Raw genomic sequence first — 14,255 nt, 5'->3', positions numbered from 1 at the left:
AAGTGGGAGTAATAATAGCAGTACCCACCCCACTGTGAAGATTAAATGAATTAACCCCAGGAAAGCAATCTTCTAGGCACATAGGAGGATTTCTAAAATTCCTGTTATTTCTTTACTGATTTATAATTTTATTATTAATTTGCACAACAGTGGGCATGAGGTAGATGTTTGTATTACCTCCTTATAGGAAGGAAGCTGAGGCACAGACGGGTTAAGTAACTGACTTCCAGTCACACAGCTAAGATCAGGTGGAGGCCATCATGCCTTATGCTACAGTAATTCCCAGAACAGTGCCCCACTGACCAGCTGTCTGTCTGTCTGTCTGTCCTTTTATTCACGCGACTCCCCCTGCCCCCGTCACTGTCCAGCCAGAAGGAATGAGAGTCAACAAAACTGTGGTCGTTCGCACACTGGAACCAGAACGTTTGGGTGAAAGTGAGTCAGCCGGGGCAGAGGGGGTGAGGCCTGAGTGGTGATGCAGGAAGGGACGCGAGGGGGCTGGTGCCATCCGTGTCTCCCACTCGCCCTGCAGATGGAGTGCAGCGAGAGGAAGTCAAAGCTGTAGATCTCAGCGACCAGGTCCCAGACACAGAGTCGGAAACCAAGATCCTCCTGCAAGGTGAGATGCCCTTGGCCCCAACCCCAGGGAACCCAGAACGGTGCTCGGGGGGGGGGGGGGGGCATGATCTGTCATAAGGGAGCCCAGTTCCATCTAATCCCTGGAATGTTTAATCACTGTGCCTCCCACCTCGTCTTCAGCTAGAACCCCTCCTTGATTTGCTTTATAGAAGGCTCCAGGCAGTACCTAGTTCAGCAAATAGCTTTTGCTGATAAAGAAGCTTAAATGAGAAGCAGTATAGTTCAAGAGCAAAAATTCTGGATTTAATTTCCTGGATGGAGAATTGGGGCAAGAAGGGACAAGATGGAGCTGGAAAGGCACCTTGGAACTTGAGAGCTGTAAGGTTTGGGGAGGAGACCCTTGGTTTCCTCATGTGAGAGGGGTGAATACTAGTATCGATGTCTAAGGGTTGTTGGGAGGATTAAATGAGATACTATGTGATATTCTCTTAGAACAGAGCCTGGCAAAAAGCATTAAGCACAAAAAAAGTATTCATGATTGTTGTTACTGGAATTGTTTTACCACTGGTGTAACCAGAGGACCTGGGGACCGGAGTTCCCCTGTGAAGCGCAAGCCCACTCCCACCCCCCACAAATGCAGAGCCCCCTGCAGCCACTCAGCCTTGCAGCATCTCCGTCATTCACATGCCCCCAGCTGTCCCTGACCGCTTGGGCCTTGGCTGGTCAGAGCCTGGAAATGCTGGGGGCAGCCCCAGACTTGAGTGCCATCCTCCCGCCTGCCTGCAGGGACCCCAGTGGCCCAGATGGCAGAGGACGCCATCAACGGGGAGCGGCTGAAGCACCTCATCCAAACCCCCTCGGGCTGTGGGGAGCAGAACATGATCGGGATGACGCCCACGGTCATTGCCGTGCACTACCTGGACAGCACGGAGCAGTGGGAGAAGTTCGGCCTGGAGAAGCGGCAGGAGGCCTTGGAGCTCATCAAGAAGGGTGCGCACCCCACCCGCCCCTCTGAGCCCCCTCCGCCCCGGACCCTCGCCCCTCGGAGCTCGGAGCCCCCTCCACCCCGGAGACCCGCCCCCCTGAGCCCTCTCCACCCTTGACCCCGCCCCTCTGAGTCCCCTCTGATCCTGAGACCCTGCCCCTCTTGAGGTTCCGCCGCTCCTCTGAGACCGCCCCCTCGCCCCTCTCTGAGCCCCTCTCTGAGCTCCCTCCCCCGCTGAGGCCCCTTGCTTAACCTCCCTCCTCCGAGAGCTCCTTCCCCTTCTTCTCTTCCATCCTCCTACCTTTTCTGAGTCCCTCCCCACTGTAAGCTCCCCTCCCGCCCACAGGCCCGTCCTCTGCCCACAGCCCATCTCTTTCTGGACCCCTGTCCCGCCCCTCACAGAATCTTTATCCTCTTTCTAAGCACCTCGTCTCCCTGGCCTACCCACACCAGCCACCCCCTCCACTCAGGCTTTGGTGATCCTTCTCTCTTCCCTGCAGGGTACACCCAGCAGCTGGCCTTCAGACAACCCAACTCGGCCTTCGCCGCCTTCCTGAACAGGCCATCCAGCACCTGGTGAGTCTCCACGATCAACTTGCCCATCCTCAGCCCCTCAGCCTTGCACCTCCCTGAGCAGGTCCCGGATCCCGCCCTGGGGTGGTCTAGGCGGGTCTCCACCCAGAGTCAAGGTACCAGCCCGCTGAGTAACCTGCATGCAACGCAGGGTCCTGAGCTTTGGGAGGGGAACTCTGGCCCTCAAGGCCAGGCCCTGCCCCTCTTTGCTCGTTGGTTGGCTGGGATGCCCGTCTCCGGATCTCAGAGCCAACTGGCTCACACTCTGTACCCACCCTCCAGGCTGACCGCCTACGTGGTCAAGGTCTTCTCGCTGGCCGCCAACCTCATCGCCATCGATTCCCAGGTCCTCTGCGGGGCCGTCAAATGGTTGATCCTGGAGAAGCAGAAGCCGGATGGAGTCTTCCAGGAGGATGGGCCCGTGATACACAAAGAAATGATTGTAAGAGTCAGGGATTCGGGGCAGGCTGGGGGAGAGAGGCACATCCTGAGCGTCACAGGATGTACTGGAGAAAGACTCCGCCATCCACCCTCTGCCCAATTCACTGTGTGCGGGGACAGGGAAAGAAGGGAGCTGAGAGTGTCACGCCTCCCTTACAAAAACCAGAGACGTACAGGATCCGGTGCAAGATGAAAGTCCCCTGGCTTTCTGTTGCTCTTAAACACAGAACTCCTAAGAGCTGTGGTCCTAAAAGTGTGGTCCCCAGGCCAGCAGCATCAGCACTACCTGCAAACTTGTTAGAAACACAAAATGTCAGCAGTTCTTAGGCTGGGCTCCAGATGCACCGAATCAGAAACTTGAGGGGCAACGCCTAGAAACCTGAGTTTTAACACACACACCCCAGCACCAGCACCATCAGGTGTGCTTGAGTTCAAGAACTGATGCCATAGCCTGATGTTTCAGGGTTCCGGCCTCACGGTCTTACGCCCTTCTCTCCACACTCCATCTGCACTGCTAGGAGCCTTGCTCTATTCAGCCACAGGGCCTTTGCATATGCTGTTCCTATTTTCTGGCATGCTAACCCCTGCCCTCTTTGAGAGTTGACTCCTACTCACTGTTCAGATGGTGGTTCCAGCTGTCATCCCTCAGGGACACTTTTCCACGACTGAGTCACACTCCCACTGTCCATTCTCAATGCCACATCCACTTCTCCTGTGCAGCACTCATCAGTTTGGAATTATATACTTGTTGATGAGCTGGTTGGTCCCTGTCTGTCTCCCCTACCAGACAGGAATTTCCATGAGGGCTGGGGCTGGAGTCTGGTTTTCACCCAACATCTCATCTATAGCACCAGCAACATTTGCAGAATGAATGAATGAATGAATGAATGAATGAATACCAAAGAGCTTGGCTCTCCTGGGGAGATACTGGGGAGGGACCCAGCCCTGCCTTGACCCACTGATCCTACAGGGGGGTTGGTCGGCATATGGGGACACACTGGTGACCCTATCCTTGTTTCCTGCTTCTCCTCTAGGGTGGCTTCAAGAATCCTGAGGAGAAAGATGTGTCCCTCACAGCCTTCGTTCTCATCGCACTGCACGAGGCTAAAGAGATTTGCGATGCACAGGTCAACGTAAGTATCCCCTGTCCTCTCTCTCCTTCCCCTCCCCACCCAGGATACATCCACCCGGGAAGGTGAGGTGTTGCTTTTGGGCCATTAGCCCTCCTTGTGCGGTAACAGCCACCACAGTGGCTATAACAGTATCTAACATTTATCTGGCTGTTAACTCACCTAAGAGTGTGACAAGTTTAAGTTCCGTAATCCTTGTAACAGCCCAAGAGGTAGGCTACTCTTATTATCCCCAGTTTACAGAAGAGAAAACTGAGGCACAGAGAAATCAAAGATCGGGTCCTTTCTGCTTACTTGACCGTCGTCAGAGAGTTGTAGCGAGTTTCGACAAAAGCCCCTACAGCTTGCTTTCCACAGCACTCTGACATCTGTATCCTTGCTTCTTCTCTAAAGAAAACTCAGGACACAGAGCTAAGGTGGGGGGAGGGGGGGCGGAATCCTCAAGATTATTACCTTAGTCTGAGGGATGTTTCAGGAGATTTTCAAAGGGGTCCATGACCCCAAAAAGAAAAGGATTAAAAATATTGGCAAGTTGCTGTCCCCCTTTCCTCTAGTTTTGGTTCTGAAGCAGAGAAGCTTAAAAAGACAGGCTCCTGAGAATCTGTAATCCTGCCACCTGCTTTGCCCTGGGGTTTTGAGAGTGGGTTGTTTGACTTTTAGTTTCCCTAGTGGGGAACCTCAGGATCTCCCCTTCAGCCAGCTGCTTCTCCCTCCTCAGGACCCCAGAAAAGAGATGGTGGGGAGGGGGCTGTTACCTTTAATGCCCAAGAGGGACCCAGGCCTTCCTGGTTCCAACCTTGGAAGATTTGAGAGAAAGTATAATAGAAAGGAGCACTAGGACTGTGGAGTCAGACAGAACTGACCTCAAATCCTGATTCTCAGGCACTTCCTCTTGCTGGGCCTCAGTGTGTTCATCTGTAAAATGGGTATAATAATCTTTGTAACTTTTTTAGGACTCTCTGAGTTGTCCTAGATGTCACACAGTGTGTCCTAGTTGTCATACATGTGACCTAGACTGTGCAAAAATACATGGGAAGTGTATTTTAGGGATCTAAGAATTCACTGAGTTCAAAGATGAAAGTAGCTTCAGGGACTCTGCCAGGATGATTTGTTCTTCATGTTCTCCCATGTCTTTCATTCCCTTCCCAATAATTCAACTTTCCCTGCCACCCAGCCTGCCTGGCAGAACATGACTGTCTTCCCTGGGGAGATAGTCAGACAGAGGCTAGAGCGCGCAGATTCCCAGTGAAGGATTCTGATTGGTTCAGCCTGGGTCAGGTCATCACCCCTGGGCCAATCAGTGGAGACCAGGATGTAGGTCTTAGTGGGCAAATATGGCTGCTTCCACTGTGGCTATGTGAATGAAAGGGAGGAGGTGTTCTCATTACAGTCAAGGATAGATGTAGGAGGGATAGCTGAGCAGGCAAAAGGATTGTTTCCACTACAACATAACATTTTCTACTACAACACAGCTACATTATAATGAAGTATGGGTTAGCTGTGGAACCAGACTGTTGGCATTTTAAATCAACAGGATGCTACCCAGCTTGTGAAAGCCAGTTGTTAAATTTCCAGGAATTTGCAAGCTGGTTGTTAAACACAATCACTGTTAAAAATTAAATTATATAAACTTACAGTTAAACTGCAAACACTAAACACTAATAACACAGGTAATAAACACTTAAAATGTATCACTTCTTAACTATTTTGCCACCTTCTATCATTATTCTCTTGAGGTTATTTATGTCTATTGTATCAATATCCGTATGGTGGAAATACTATGTAATGTTGTGGTACTGCCCACCTCTTCCCAAATCTATAGTCAGTGATGCCACATTGGTAGGTTGAAATCAGCCATGATAGTATTAACACCATGGGGATCCGCAAACACTTCAAATCCTGTGTTCCCCCAACTTCCAACTTACGGGGTCACAGTATTTTCATCTGTGCAGTAGGATGATGAAAATAATACCTGTCTCATAGGATTTTATGAGATTAAATGAGCAGCTACATGATGATGCTAATGACTGTGTAAGAGGTGTTCGCTTGGTGTGCTCCATCTGCCTCATACTGGCTCATGAGGGCCAATTAGGGGGTATCTCTTCCCCACTCCATGTTCAGGGACATCACATTGGTAGCTTGAAATTGACCACGGTGGAAGTTTTTACACCACAGCACCACAGTAATTGGCAATCTATAAACTAGCACCCCTCCCCCGCCAATCCTGTGCCTCCACTGGAGAGCTGGTTGTTAAACATTTACTAGCACACCACTGGGTATATTGATTCCGCCCCACCCCGGCACATAGTAATAGTAGGTACTCAGCAACAAAGCAACTCACAATGGGAATAGACAGAGCCAAGACAGGTCCCAAGGACAGAAACCACCTGGTGCCCAGGAAGTGATGCTTGTGTGATCCTTACCAGTTCTCTGTGGCAGCAACACCCACCTAACCAGAGTACCCATTCCTCTTTCTCATAGAGCCTGGAGCCCAGCATCAATAAGGCAGGAGACTTCCTTAAAGAGCACTACAGAGAGTTGCGAAGACCATATACTGTGGCCCTTGCTGCCTATGCCCTGGCTCTGTCGGGCAAGCTGGAGGATGCCCTCCTCGATGCATTTCTGAGCAAAGCCACAGGTGAGGGACCGCCTGGAGGGGTAAAGAGGGATGCACGGCTGGGGTTTGAAGGTGGCCCTCTTGAGCTGGGACGGATGGCTCTATGGTGTGAAAAGTTCTCATTGTAAGACGGTTCATTGCACAGTTCATTCAACCATGTTGAATGTTGTGTGTTGAGCACTTGCTATGACATGGCAGTGAGACATCATTAAGAACATGGGCTCTGACATCAGACAGATCTAAATTGAAGTCCCACTCTGCCACTTTCTCACTGTCTGACCTTGTACCAGTCACTTAACCTCTCTGGACCTTAGTTTCCTCATCCTAAAATGATACCTATGTCACAGGGTGGTTGTGAAAATTAAGGGAGTAATGCAAGTAGAAGAGGGTCTAGCACACAGTAAGAGCTCTATCACTGATAGCATTATTGCCTTTAATATTGTTAATAATATCATTATCTCAAGGGCAATTAGGATTCGCTAAGATAATGCCATAGGGAATTTAGCACAGTGATGACACTGTATCATGTCTGCACTCACTGATAATAACATATCTATAGTAACATAATGTAACAGATACTAAAGTGGTTTAACACAACAAAAGTTTGTTGTTGGTGGACAGCTCTCCTCCATTCAGTGATGCAGGGATCCAGGCCTTTATCTTTTCATGGCTCTGCCACTCTGGGGCCTCAGAACCCATCCCATCGAAGCTGAAGGGGAAATAGGAAGACTGTGCAAGGGAAATGGACCAGACATGGAAGAGGCCCCATCATTGCCATGCACATTCTATTGGCCAGAGCTCAGTCACGTGGCCATACCTACCTGCAAAGGCATCTGGGAGATGTAGTCCAACTGTGTGTCCAGGAAGAGGAGGGTATGGTTCTTAATGACAGTCTCTGCCACTGTTACTTTCTTGGGCACTTGGGATACCACAGTGAATACAGCACAGCCCCTGTCATCATGGCCTCACACTTGAGTTGAAGAAAGAAATGAGTTACTGTAGAACATCATAGTGCTGGGATGGGAGATGCATAGGATGCTTTGAGAGACAGGAGGAAGAAGGGCCTCACCCAGTCTTGGGGTGCCACTGAAGCTGAATTGTGTACGGTGGGTAAGAGTTAACCAGGAGTAGGTGGAGAAAAGGTGCTCCAAGTCAATGGAACAGAATATGCAGAGGTAAGAATGAGCATGGCAAGTTTAGGGAATCTCCTGTAGTGGGGCTGCAGTTCAGAACTCAGATGGAGGAGTGAAGGTTGATCAGGGAAGAGAATGAGACAGGAGCCAGCAGATTGAGGCCCTTGCATGTGGGCCAGGACACCTGAATGCCAAGAGGTCTAGTATGAGTCTTTCTTTCTGAGCTTTCTCTGAGCTATCTACAGGCTGGACAGAGCAGTGAGTGTTGGGGGTGGGGGTTCTCCCTGCAGAAAAGAACCGCTGGGAGGAGCGTGGCCAGAAGCTCTACAACGTGGAGGCCACGTCCTACGCCCTCTTGGCTCTGCTGACGCTCAAAGACTTTGACACTGTGCCTCCTGTCGTGCGCTGGCTCAATGAGCAGAGATACTACGGAGGTGGTTACGGCTCCACGCAGGCAAGTAGCCCCACACCCCCCAGACACCTGCATCCCAACCTCTTCTGGCCTCCCATTAGCCTTCTGGAGAAGACACTGAGACCAAGAGAGGCAGTGCTTCTGTCCCGTGAGCCAGGGTGATTGGAATGAAGTTGAGAAATCTTTTTTTTTTTTTTTTTTAATTGCAAACCCATCTGTGGATTCTAGACTACATTCTGGATGCCCCAGGCTGTGTTCTGAGCCTCCCTTTCCCTCCTGGTATCTATATCGTGTTCTCAGGGGCCAGGTGCAGGTGTGAGTCTCCCCGCCCCCTGGTGGGTTCTAGACCATGTTCCCACTTCCACCAGGTTCCCCATCTTATCCTGCCTCACTGGTGGGTTCTAGATCATGTTCATTTTACCAGGCCTCCAATGTTACCCTGTCTCACTGGGGGTTCTAGACCAGGTTCTCAATGATTCTAGGCCATTATCCAAGCCTCTCTCTCTCACTGGTGGGTTCTAGGCCATGTTCTCAGTTCCAACAGGCGCTCAGTGTTACCACATCTTACTGTGAGTTCTAGACCAGGTTCTCAGTTATTCTAGTCCCTAATGGGTTCTAGACCATGGGTTCAGTAACCTCAAACTCCAGCCACCTCAGGCTCCAGTTTAACCCTTTTTCTTTCTGGTGGGCTCTCAATCACATTCTCAGTGTCAATTTTGGGTCCAAGATCAGAAGACCAGATGCTCAGTATTCCCAGATTCCAATTTCTTTCTTTTTTCATGAGTGAGTTCTAGACATATCTCAGCGCCTCAAAACTCTTGTCTTAGACTCTCTCCTCTGGATGGGTCCAGGCCGCCTTCCCAGTGTGGCTAGACTTTCAGTCTTACATCTGTACTTTCTGGTGGATTCTAGGTATGTTCCCAGTGTCTCCAAGTGCTGGTCTGAACCTCTGTCACTCAGAGAGTTCTAGGACATGTCCTCAGTATCCAACAACCCCCAGTCATATTCTTATCCTCTCTCTTGGATTCTAGGTCACAGCCTCAGTGCCCCAGGTCTGATCTGAGTCTCATCATCCCTCAGTAGGTTCTAACTTTTTTAAGTCGCCCAGATCCACCCTTTTTCTCTGTCATGTGCAACAGGCCACTTTCATGGTGTTCCAAGCCTTGGCCCAATACCAGAAGGATGTCCCTGATCACAAGGAGCTGAACCTGGATGTGGCCATCCACCTGCCCAGCCGCAGCTCTTCGGTCAAGCATCGCATCCTCTGGGACTCTGCTAGCCTGCTGCGCTCAGAAGAGGTATAGCCACCTGGCCAAACCCTCATTGCTTTCACCCTCCATGCCAGCCAGAGTTTGCCAGGAGGCAGGAGGGAGGGCAGATGACCATCAGAGCCAGGGGAAGGCTTGGTTCCCAATACTCTCTCTTCTCTCTCCCCACTCCCCACAGACCAAGGAAAATGAGGATTTCATAGTAACAGCTCAAGGAAAAGGACAGGGCACCTTGTCGGTAAGGAACAGGACCCATACCTTCTTGACCCACCACCTTCTCTAGGCTTCTCTGCCCCAGAGGCATCCTCTCCTTCCCAAGTCAAGTGGGCTGACATCTCGTCTCCCCTCCCATCTCACCAGGTGGTGACCGTGTACCATGCCAAGCTCAAAGGCAAAGTCACCTGCAAAAAGTTCAACCTCCAGGTTTCCATAAGTCCAGCCCCCGAACCAGGTAAAAAGAGTATAGACCCTATCTGTCACCCTTCCCCCACCCACATTCTAACCTCTGCCTCCCTCTTGGATCAGAACCCAGGAACCCTTCTTCCCATCCTTCTGTCTTCTGTGTTTCTAGTCAAGAAGCCTCAAGACGCCAAAGCCTCCATGACCCTTGACATCTGTACCAAGTAAGAGATGGGTTCATCTTGGCCATCCTTCTATCTCTAGCAAGACTTCCTAAAAATAATAACTGTGATGCTTAATGCTTTCTGAGAGTGTACTGTGCATCTAGTCCTGTGCTAAATACCTGAAAGGAGGTAGACAGCATTTTAATCACAGGATCAAAAACTCTAATACTGCCAGTTCCAAAGGTCTAGAGAAATGAAAGTATAGTAAGATGAGTATTTGTTGAGTACACTGTAACTTAAAACATTAGAACCTTGAGACAACAAATGGTTGGGTTTTTTTTTCTCTTTGTAAAACACTTATCCAAAGCCCTGGTTGGGACAGTGTCTCCTTTCTTCTCTTTGTATAACTTATGAGATAAAGCAAGCATCTTTTCATGCCATAGTAAATCATCATGTTCCCTTCTAAGTTTGGGTCAGCTTCCAACATTTCACCCATTGAGCTTTCAATGCTGTCAGATATTCAAGAGACCCTTTAACGTGATGGTTTTTGCTGGTGTCACTGCCTCTGGGACATTTACGTCCTTTTTGTCAAAACCACTTTCCTCATTTATGTTGATAAGTTTGCCTCACTAAGTTCCTCCGGCCACATAGCTAGTCTCGCAAATGGGAGCAAGGTCAACCTCCCCATGGTCTGCTGTTTTTTCTCTAACTCCATTTATGTTCTACTCAAATTTTACTTCCAGTGTTATCACTCATTTCACGGCTGCACTTTCATCTTTGTTGGCCAATTCCCTCTTTTTTTTTTATAAATTTATTTATTTATTTATTTTATTGGCTGTGTTGGGTCTTCGTTGCTGCACGTGGGCTTTCTCTAGTTGTGGCAAGCAGGGAGTACTCTTCATCGTGGTGTGCGGGCCTCTCATTTTGGTGGCCTCTGTTGCTGCAGAGCACGAGATCTAGGCATGTGGGCTTCAGTAGTTGTGGCACATGGGCTCAATGGTTGTGGCTCACGGGCTCTAGAGTGCAGGCTCAATAGTTGTGGCTCACGGGCTTAGCTGCTCTGCAGCATGTGGTATCTTCCTGCGGCAGGGATCGAACCCGTGTCCCCTGCATTGGCAGGCGGATTCTTACCCACTGCGCCACCTAGGAAGTCCGGCCAATTTCCTCTTTCAATTATCATTTTTGTAAAATGTCACACGGGTTTTTCCCTATGAGATAAATGAGTAACACAACTACATGCTTTGCTGTGTGTGAACTGAACAACGGATGATCAGTGACCCATCACCAACAGATTCTGAAAGAAGCCATGTGGTTGGTCACTGGTTGTGAGGTGCATCTGTTATTCACGTAGTGACTGGTGAAGTGAAGAGCTAGCAACAAGAGCTGTACTTTAGGCAATTACTCATGATTAGCATACCGTGGTACTGAAATCTGAACCATGGTGCTGGGGGACTGGTGGCATTGAACCAGACCATGGTAACCAAATCATGCAAAGTGAGACCTGCCCACATTCTTATCTTCATTCTCTAGAACGGAGGCAGGCAGAGCTTAAGTAACTCAACAAATGTTACAGAGAGCTGGGATTTGAACCCAGGCAGTTGGGCTCCAGCACATGAGCAGTTAATCACCTTGATCATTATGCGACTTTTCCTGCATTCCCCTTGGGGAGATGTTTCCTAAAATCGAACCTCCCTCTACGCTGCTATGTGGGAACCAGAGGCCTCAGTCCTTGATATGACCCCGTTGTCCAGGCACTGACCCCACCCTGGGGCTCAACCCCTCTCCCCCTGCCCCATGCAGGTACCTGGGAGACCAGGACGCCACTATGTCAATCCTGGATATATCCATGATGACTGGCTTCTCTCCTGATATTGATGACCTCAAACTGGTAAGAGGGTCTTGGGCTCTGAGGCTGGGATCCACGGGAAGGAGCCCAGGGTCTGGAAGAAGCTGGAGGGAGGGAAGGGGATGCAGAAGGGATTTTCACAAGCCCCACTCTTCCCCAGCTGAGCACTGGTGTCGACAGATACATCTCTAAGTATGAGCTGAACAAAGATGCCACCAAGAACACCCTCATCATCTACCTGGACAAGGTAAGGCTTCCATTGGGATCTTGAGCCCTATCTGGCTGGCTTTCCTTCTCCACTGGCCTTGTCTCCGGGTCAGGCCAGCCCCAGCCTAGGGCAGATGGGGTCTGGGCTGCTGGGTGTGGGAGGAAGGAAGGCCAGTCCTTGGCCAGAACTCAATCACATGGCCACATGGAACTGAAAACATGCTGAGAAGTGTAATTTAGCTGTGAGCTATGGAGAAAAAAAAAATGGATTTGATGAACTGCTCATTCATCTTTTGGCAAAGATTCCTGCCCACCCTCCCCCATCTTCCCCACCCATATCCCTCCTTGATCCCTCAGTTTCTCCACCACTGCTCCAACCCCAGGACCCCATGCTGGGCATCCTCCCATGTCGCCCCCCTGACCAACCTCCTCCTTCTTCCCAGGTCTCACACACCCAGGAGGACTGTCTATCCTTCAAACTTCATCAGTACTTTAATGTGGGGCTCATACAGCCTGGGGCAGTCAAGGTGTATTCCTATTACAACTTGGGTAAGCAGCTGTCTTAGGGCCTGGGGTCCCAGGGATCTGGGATTTAAGAGTCTGGGGGTCCTGGGGATCTGGGAGTTAGGAGTCTGGGTGTCCCAGAGATATGGGAATTAGGGGTCTGAGGCTTCCAGGGTTGGGGACCTGGTGTCAGCAGGTCTGATGGACTGGAGTTGGGAAACTGAGCCCCCCGGGTGTGTCTCCGGGGTGGAGGCCCTAGCCCTCTGACCCCTCCCCATCACCTCTGTCTACAGATGAAGTTTGCACCCAGTTCTACCACCCAGAGAAGGAAGACGGGATGCTGGACAAACTCTGCCACAAAGATACGTGCCGCTGTGCTGAGGGTGAGTGCGCACGCGTCAGGAGGGGTGGCCACGCCCCCTGGCCCCCTGCTCCCATGGTCACCTCCCGTGGCGGGGTGACCCAAGAGGGCCGGGTCCGGGGCTGGGCATATACCCAGGGGCGGTGGGTCCTGAACGAGAAGCGGGACTTAGACCGTGTCCTCCGCAGAGAACTGCTTCATGCATCACACGGAGGACGAGGTCACCCTGGAGGACCGTCTGGACAGGGCCTGCGAGCCGGGCGTGGATTACGGTGAGTGGAGGGGTGGGGGCACGCACATGCGTGGTTGTGTGTGAGCGGCAGTGTGACGGCAGGTGTGGTCATGGCTGCATGTGGCTGTGGTTGTGGGTGACTGGTGTGTGTGTGTGTGTGTGTGTGTGTGATGTGTCCTGAGGGGCTCTGATTGAGCGGGGAGCCGTGGTCATGAGTGGGATGTCTATGTGAGTGCGTGTGAGACAAGTGGTAGTGAGCGATGTGGTTGTGGGCGTGGCTGTGTTGTGGGGAGCCGCAGGTGTCCGAGACGGTGCTTGTGGGTCTCAGTGGGTAGGGGTAGCTGTCGTTGTGCCTGTGACTGTCGCTGTGAACGGCTGTGATTGTGTGCATGGCTGTGAGTGTGGCTGGGTGTGTTACTGCGGTAGGGGGGCGGGCGGGGGCTTGAGCGTGCCTGGCTGTGATCCTGCATGTATCTGCTTGAGAGGACCCAGGTGAGGGCGCCCACGGACAACCTTGCCCAGGACCCATGCTGTCCTCTTTCCCTACCCCCCACAGTGTACAAGACCAGACTTCTCAAGAAGGAGCTGTCAGATGACTTTGACGACTACATTATGGTCATCGAGCAGATCATCAAGTCAGGTTAGCCCTGTGTCTGCAGTCTTTCTGCCTCCCCCTCCCCCCGACCGTCCCTCCCCCCAGCTCAGCTGCCCTCTCCCTCCCCTCCAGGCTCTGATGAGGTGCAAGTTGAACAGCAGCGCAGGTTTATCAGCCACATCAAGTGCAGAGAAGCTCTCAAACTGAAGGAGGGGGCGCAGTACATCGTGTGGGGCATCTCCTCTGACCTGTGGGGAGAGAAACCTAAGTGAGTGCCTGCCCTGCGCCTGAGCACGGCCGCCTCCTCCCACCCTTCCCTTCCCCCTCCTGACCGGTCTCTCTTCCCCCAGCATCAGCTACATCATTGGGAAGGACACCTGGGTGGAGCTGTGGCCTGATGCTGACGAATGCCAAGATGAGGAGAACCAGAAGCAGTGCCAGGACCTGGCCAACTTCACCGAGAACATGGTCGTCTTTGGCTGTCCCAACTAATCCCACCCCCATTGTCCACCCAATAAAGCTCCAGTTCTATTTCACACATCTCCCAAAGTCTGCAGGTCTTTGAGAGGGGGAGAGAGGCAGCTGTGATCCCCCCCGCCTCACCTGACGCTCAGCTCCATCCTATAGGAACTTTACCTCCTGTAGTTCACTTGCAAGTTCAAGGGCTTATGCACCTATAGCATATGTGCCTGCCTCACCTGCACCTAGCCAGAAGAGCACCTGCATCTTCCCCTGCATCTCACCTGCATCTCTGCTCCATCTGTACCTGAGTTTTCATTAGCATCCTCAGCTGCATCCTCACCAGCAGC

The 14,255-nt window shown here is 51.3% G+C and overlaps 1 protein-coding gene across 1 annotated transcript in view; it reads left to right on the top strand.

Annotated features, from left to right (window-relative positions):
* The window catches only part of C3 (complement C3), a 30,865-nt gene extending 16,879 nt beyond the window's left edge, over positions 1-13,986 (top strand). Inside the window, exons 22-41 of the mRNA XM_057709285.1 lie at positions 369-435; positions 533-619; positions 1,366-1,569; positions 2,065-2,140; positions 2,420-2,579; positions 3,613-3,711; positions 6,190-6,346; positions 7,749-7,912; positions 9,010-9,168; positions 9,317-9,376; positions 9,499-9,589; positions 9,710-9,761; positions 11,502-11,589; positions 11,708-11,794; positions 12,198-12,303; positions 12,552-12,641; positions 12,808-12,891; positions 13,408-13,491; positions 13,579-13,714; positions 13,797-13,986. Coding sequence (XP_057565268.1) covers positions 369-435; positions 533-619; positions 1,366-1,569; positions 2,065-2,140; positions 2,420-2,579; positions 3,613-3,711; positions 6,190-6,346; positions 7,749-7,912; positions 9,010-9,168; positions 9,317-9,376; positions 9,499-9,589; positions 9,710-9,761; positions 11,502-11,589; positions 11,708-11,794; positions 12,198-12,303; positions 12,552-12,641; positions 12,808-12,891; positions 13,408-13,491; positions 13,579-13,714; positions 13,797-13,938 — 2,193 coding nt within the window. The 3' untranslated portion in view covers positions 13,939-13,986. The remainder of the gene's footprint in view (positions 1-368; positions 436-532; positions 620-1,365; positions 1,570-2,064; positions 2,141-2,419; positions 2,580-3,612; positions 3,712-6,189; positions 6,347-7,748; positions 7,913-9,009; positions 9,169-9,316; positions 9,377-9,498; positions 9,590-9,709; positions 9,762-11,501; positions 11,590-11,707; positions 11,795-12,197; positions 12,304-12,551; positions 12,642-12,807; positions 12,892-13,407; positions 13,492-13,578; positions 13,715-13,796) is intronic.
* The last annotated feature ends 269 nt before the right edge of the window (positions 13,987-14,255 follow it).

Source organism: Hippopotamus amphibius, chromosome 15, assembly GCF_030028045.1.
Source record: "Hippopotamus amphibius kiboko isolate mHipAmp2 chromosome 15, mHipAmp2.hap2, whole genome shotgun sequence".
Taxonomy (NCBI): domain Eukaryota; kingdom Metazoa; phylum Chordata; class Mammalia; order Artiodactyla; family Hippopotamidae; genus Hippopotamus; species Hippopotamus amphibius.
Note: the sequence above shows the minus strand (reverse complement) of the source record. Positions and strands in the feature narration are given on the sequence as shown.